General features: G+C 48.1%; 1 protein-coding gene across 1 annotated transcript; it reads right to left on the bottom strand.

Moving 5' to 3' along the window:
- Positions 1 to 958: 958 nt before the first annotated feature.
- LOC112260787 (protocadherin-8-like) lies at positions 959 to 5,160 on the bottom strand. Its single transcript, XM_024436136.1, has 3 exons — positions 2,536 to 5,160; positions 1,961 to 2,195; positions 959 to 1,819 (listed from the first exon to the last, which is right to left on the bottom strand). Exons 1-3 carry the CDS (start codon positions 4,951 to 4,953, stop codon positions 1,452 to 1,454), a joined length of 3,021 nt encoding a protein of 1,006 aa, XP_024291904.1. The 5' UTR covers positions 4,954 to 5,160; the 3' UTR covers positions 959 to 1,451.
- Between the last annotated feature and the right edge of the window lie 1,054 nt (positions 5,161 to 6,214).

Below are 6,214 nucleotides of genomic sequence, written 5' to 3'. Positions count from 1 at the left end.
CATACAATACGTTCAGTCAGATGGGATACCTGAGCTGCTCTTACAGTAGTCGCTCTATCTCTCTCTCTCTTTCTCTCTCTCTTTCTCACTCAGTTCTAAAGTTGCCTAAATTCAGCGATCCTGTGGAATGTGTCATCCTGTCTCAAGCTGATGATACCATATTTCTGCCACTAAGGCAAGATCCATGGGAACAAATCCCCCCCGGAATGCTTATGTGCACTGATTGAGCCATCCTTACATGTTTTATTACCTAACATATTCATTACACCATGTGGTTATAGGCGATAGTCAATCGATGCGTAAACAGTTCCCTATCCAAATGTACCAAGGGCGCTTTTACGCATCGTCACGCATTTGGCAACGTGCATTTTGATTGAGTATGTGTGCGCAACTGATTGTGATTCTATGCCTTGATGTGGTCCACAGACTCTATTTGACTCTTTAGACAGAGAAAGTAACTACGGGAGACTATAATATGTGCAGAGGATTCCGTTAAATTTCATCTGATTGATTAGCTTGTTTGGTTACAACTTTTTGCCTCAAGCGAGCAAATTGGCTAGCCGGCCATATCGTTTTGTTGTCAGTAGTCAAAGTCAATCTTCAATCAAATGTGGATGAGACGAGTAGGCGGGGTTCGTATTTTGTATTCACTTTTAGGTGTTATTTCATCCCTCACTCCTAAACTGTCCTGTCACTGAATGACAACTACTGAGCGCACAGCTTTTACAATAGCGACACCTCTCGTCTGCAAATTGCAGAATCGATGAGGACAATGAATTTCATTGTCAGAAGGGGCATAATGCCTTGATGAAGGATTATGCCTCTATTTAATAATATAGAAGCCTTTTTTATTTAGCTCCCTTATTCCTCTAAAACCAGGAGCAGCATGACTTGCACAAATAGGCTTGTGCAGAAATGAACAGAAGTAATGTAGGAAAAGATTACTAAGGTTGCAAAACAGTATTTCAATGTTTATTTTCTTTCAAATATCGTGATACAAAATCTAAACAATTATTACATTATTGCATTCAAATAAATTCATACATAATTATCAACTTGTACGTTGGGTCTCCAGCCTAAAACCGTGGTTTCTGGGCCATTTAAATAGAAGTCATGCCTTAGAATCGAGTATAATTACAATTAATATGTACACATCTTCGATTTTTAATTATGATTTTTATAAAAAATAAACTCTTTATATACAAATCCTTGCATAAATTACACAGTATGTCCAACAAAGTCTTTAAAGTGATTGGATATAAACTCCAAATGTGACTTTTACAATGAAACACTTAAAAATGCAAAATACACAAATATTATTTTGGATATATAAACTAATTTACATATTCTTCCCACAATAATCTCATACATTTGTAAGCAACATGTGATTCTCATTGACATGGTTTTATCAATTAAACCGTTTTTTGGAACGCTGTGAACTAAGTTCTTTTTTAGACTTCATTGCTGGGACACCGTGTCGTGGTGGGACTATAGACTGGGATAGTGATGTCACTAATCTCCTGAACTCTCAAGGGTCTGGGAGGAGTGACCAGGACATAGTCATATTCCTTATGTAGTACCTTCTCATACACGCTCTGCAGGCCCGTTGTTTTGGGGAGGTGCGCCTGGTAATAGTTATCCCTCCGGAGCGAGTCCCGGGGCAGCGAGGCAGTCTTGGAAAAGCTGTTGAAGGAGGAGACAGTCTGGCTGGTGGGGGTGGGAATGAGTGAGGGACCAATGTGAGCACGGACAGCCGAGGGGCTCCAGCAGCGGTCAGAGTGGCCCAGAACCTTACACTCACTGGTACATGCCCATAGACCTGAGAAAGAGAGAGAGGAGGGAAGGGAAGAGGTTAGGCTACTTGTGCGACCAAACACAAAAGCAAAATTCCATACACACCGATTTCATTTGAATTACTATAATGGTTATGATGATATAAAGAAATATAAGTGTCTCTTACCACTGTGACAGCCCATGGGGTGTACCGGTACCCCCTCCTTCTTCAGGTCGGTGCCACTGATGTCACTGTCACTGTCGTTAAAGTCACTGTCGCCTTTCCCGCTGTCCTTCCCGCTGAATGCGGGGTCTCTCGCGGAGATGGTGGTGTAGGAGTTGCCCTTCCAGATTGTGATTGGTCTGACTGCCTCTTTACCATTATTGTAGCTGTTACCGTAGCCGGGCAGAGTGGAGTAGCCCTGTGGAGCAGAGAGAGAAACACACACATAGTTCAGCACCATGGACAGCAACACAATACAATAGCACTGTATGTGGCTGAGAGCACAGAGAGAGAGAGAGCGAGAGAGAGAGCGAGAGAGAGCGAGAGAGACAGAGAGAGAGAGAGAAAGAGGGAGAGAGAGAGAGACAAAGAGAGAGCGAGAGAGAGAGAGCGAGAGAGAGCGAGAGAGAGAGAGAAAGAGAGAGAGAGAAATAGGGAGAGAGAGAGAGCGAGAGAGAGAGAGAGAGAGGGAGACAAAGAGGGAGAGAGAGAGACAGACAAAGGGCGGTAGTAGGCCTAGATTAAAAACAGCATCTCACCTTGGGTTTGCTGTCCGGTTCGTAGACGCATGGTGCCTCTCTCCCATCCTCAGAGGTGGAGCACAGATCGCTGCTGCCAGTGTGTCCCCCAGTAAACCCGGGCTGGCTAGAGAAGGTGTGAGCTTCAAACCCTCCCACGGTTCCATGGAGAGGCAGCAGTGGATTGTCGCTGATGTTCTTGCCCCTTTCCAGAGTCTCCTTCTCCCCGTACGAGTCGGTGTCATCTCCAGTCTTGTCCTGTTTCCGCCGGCTGCAGGTGGTGGCGATGAGGATGATGGCTAACAGCAGGAGCGTGCAGCTCCCCGCGAGGACGATGATAATCACCACTGACAGGTCCCACTGTGTGTGCTCCCCCCCCTCCCCGCTGCCTGCCCAGTACACCGTTCTGTCGCTCGGAGGGGCGCCCGCAATGATGAGGAAATGAAGCGTGGCGGTGGCGGTGAGCGCAGGTCTCCCATTGTCACTCACCGTGACGGTCATGCGCAGGGTCTCGTCCACGTCGTGGCTGAGCTCGCGGTTGAGGTAGACCTCTCCGGTGGCCTTGTTAACGGAGAACACAGAACCCTCTCCAGATGCCAGTCTATAGGACAGCTCTGCGTTCACGCCCTCATCAGCATCTCGCGCCTCCACCCGGGTGATGACGTAGCCTGAGGGTGCGTCCCGGGGCAGCAGAATCTCAGAGGACCCATTATTTAGTGCGGGCTGGTTGATGACAGGTGCGTTGTCATTCTGGTCCACTATCCTGACATGAATGCTTGCGGTTCCGGTGAGGGGCGGGGACCCACCGTCGCTGGCTGTGAGGCAGAGTTCGAGCTGTTTCATGACTTCATAGTTGAAGCTCCTGAGTGCGTAAATGGAGCCGCTCGCGGGATCCAGTGAGACAAACGTAGACACCGGGGAGCCCATGATGTAGGTGTCAGCGAGCTTGTAGATCACCTTCCCGTTGTGTCCCAAGTCCATGTCCCTGGCGACCACCGTGGTGATGTAGGCCCCCGGGGTGTTATTCTCCACCACAGCCACTTCATACGCCGATTTACTGAACACAGGGGCATTGTCATTCTCGTCCATCAACCGGATGGTGTACTGGGTGATGGTTCTGAACGGTGGGGAGCCCAAGTCCTCTGCCACCACTGTTAGATTATACTCAGGGATCTTCTCCCGGTCCAACGGGCTCGTACTCACTATCATGAAGCTGTCCTCGTACGCCTGCTGCAGCCTGAAGTGGTCGTGGCCATAGAGCGTACAGTGCACCTGTCCGTTAGCTCCAGAGTCCATGTCAGAGGTGCTGACCAGCGCTACAAAACTCTCGCGCGATGCAGCCTCCGTGATATAGGCGATTCCCGCCGTGATGGACGTCATAGGAGTGATGGAGATCTCTGGCGCGTTGTCGTTAACGTCCTGGACCCGCACCACTATCTTACAGATGGCCGGGCTTGGGTTCAGACCCAGGTCAGCCGCCTGGACATTGAATTCGTACGTTTTCTTGCTCTCAAAGTCAATGGGGCTCTCGAGGGTGAGCCTTCCTGTTTTGCGGTCTACTCTGAAAAGTTGTCTTATCTCGGATGGCACCTGGTGACCAAAACCATACACCACCTCCCCATTCAGCCCCTCATCTGGGTCTTCTGCGTTCAGGTCCAGTAAGAGAAACCCTACTGGTGCATCCTCAGGGAGGTCCACTGTAAAACTGCTCCTGTCGAACAAGGGGCTGTTGTCATTGTAGTCTTTCACCTTGATGTTGATGCGCGTGGATCCCGTGCGGGACGGGTTGCCGCTGTCCATAGCAACCAGCTCGAGCGCATAGGAAGCCTGTGTCTCACGGTCCAGCTCTTTCATGAGCACGAGCTCCGCATATTTAACCCCGTCGGCTCTGCTGAGCACGTCTATGGTGAAGTGACTGTTAATGGAGATCTGGTAGCTCTGGATGTAATTCACCCCCACATCTTCATCCACAGCGAAGTCTAACGGGATCCGCGTGCCCACCGCTGTGTTTTCAGAGATCTCCAGACTCGACTCTTTCCGTGGAAACTCGGGGGAATTGTCGTTGATGTCCTTGACCTCTACCTCGACGTGGATGAGTTTGAACTGCTCTTTGGAAAAGCTTACCACATCAAAGGCGACGAGGCAGTGAAGGGTGTGTTTACAGATTCTCTCTCTGTCAATTCTCTCTCCGATAGTCAGCTGTCCGTCGCTCTCCCTCAAACGGATAAAAGACGAGTTGAACTGTTTCATCATCCTGAAATTTGTCTTGGAGCCGGAGGAGGGGCTGGATGAAATGTCCTTGGCCAAGTTTCCAATGACAGTTGCCGGGGCGTCTTCCTCAAATGTCTCGTACTTCACTGTCTTTCCCTGCGTGAGAGTGGGCAGGACAGCCAGTGGGATGCCCACCAGTACCCACCAGTTCCACCCTCTCATACCCATTCTGCCGATTTAACACAACTAAAACCCACTGAACTGGCTGCACTTAACTCAACTATTTATTAAAACAAAAGCACTTTTCAAGTTGAATTTCGCCCTCTCTCGTTGGGCACGCCAGTTTTCTTATTAGGATGCTGCGATAATAATCCCTTCGTTTTAGAACGCGCTCACTCTCTTTCTCTCGCGCTCTCTGCTTTGCACTCTCGGAGGTTTGCTCTCCCAGCGCGAGAGGGCTGCAGTGGGATGATTTATATGGGCGGCGCATGCAAATGAGCTTCACTGTGACCAATCCACGCATTGAAAACGGAAAGGGCACTTCTAAAAGACCCCTAAACCTGCTTAGAGATTCCTGGACTGTGTGGAGAAACTTGGCACAGATAGGTGGGCTAAACGTTCGGCTTGATTTAAAATGTTTAGTTTCCGTTGCTTGTTTATGTTGGTTGGTCTGTTAAATGAGTCTGCGCACAAATACACGTGGAGAACAGACAAGATGCGCAGTGCCCCTGAGCTAGAGGACAAAGCACCCGGGTAACAGACAGTAGCTAGCCTACAGTAGCCTAAAAAGAAAAACCTTCGTCATTATGGACATATGCTATAGAACCTCTTCTATTGCCCTCTCCTCATTGACAGCTCAAAACGTATTGGATCATTGGGCTATCGATGCATCATCAGAATATTGATAGGTTTGGTTGGAAAGCTCTGAACAGAAACCTATCCATCCCTTCTCCGAAAGGAAATGGTATTACATAGGCCTGTCCAAACAACCCAAAGAGCCCCTAAAGCCTTTTCGAGGACACATTCGTGTGTCAGCAGCACCTCTCACCCAATAATCCTGAAGAAAGGGTAGGCTACCACAGTGTGGGCCTGTACATCAAAACGTGCAATATACTATACTATATTACACGAACAAATTGCACCAAAAAAGGTTTCATAAATGTATGAGATATAGGAATATGAACCCAACAAGTGCACCAGTGTTCTGTGATGGTTGTCCAATGTGCATGGCTATGTTATTGTCATTCATAATTCTTTAACTCTATTCACCAAGAGCTGTGTAGATATTTTGATTATTTTCCCCATGTGTAATCCAATAACTGTTATCAGATCAGATTTGACTCAATAGTAACGGCTATATCCACTTTATCTACTTAAACATTGATTTTATTCTAATTGTGCCTCAGCTCAGATCCGCCCACGAGATGTCGTATGAGCGGGAGTGGGGATTTGTTAATGAAAGCCGGTGTACCAGGGCCCATTTGACATG

The sequence above is a fragment of the Oncorhynchus tshawytscha genome, linkage group LG10 (assembly GCF_018296145.1).
Source record: "Oncorhynchus tshawytscha isolate Ot180627B linkage group LG10, Otsh_v2.0, whole genome shotgun sequence".
Lineage (NCBI taxonomy): Eukaryota > Metazoa > Chordata > Actinopteri > Salmoniformes > Salmonidae > Oncorhynchus > Oncorhynchus tshawytscha.
The sequence above is the reverse complement of the archived record's forward strand: the minus strand, read 5'-3'. Positions and strand labels throughout refer to the sequence as shown.

Excerpts from the sequence above, each read along its gene's own strand:
- LOC112260787 (XM_024436136.1), bottom strand. The coding sequence starts at position 4,953 with ATGGGTATGAGAGGGTGGAACTGGTGGGTACTGGTGGGCATCCCACTG. Across the intron at positions 2,196-2,535 it reads AACCGGACAGCAAACCCAAG|GGCTACTCCACTCTGCCCGG; the intron begins GTGAGATGCTGT and ends TCTGCTCCACAG. Across the intron at positions 1,820-1,960 it reads CCCCATGGGCTGTCACAGTG|GTCTATGGGCATGTACCAGT; the intron begins GTAAGAGACACT and ends TCTCTTTCTCAG.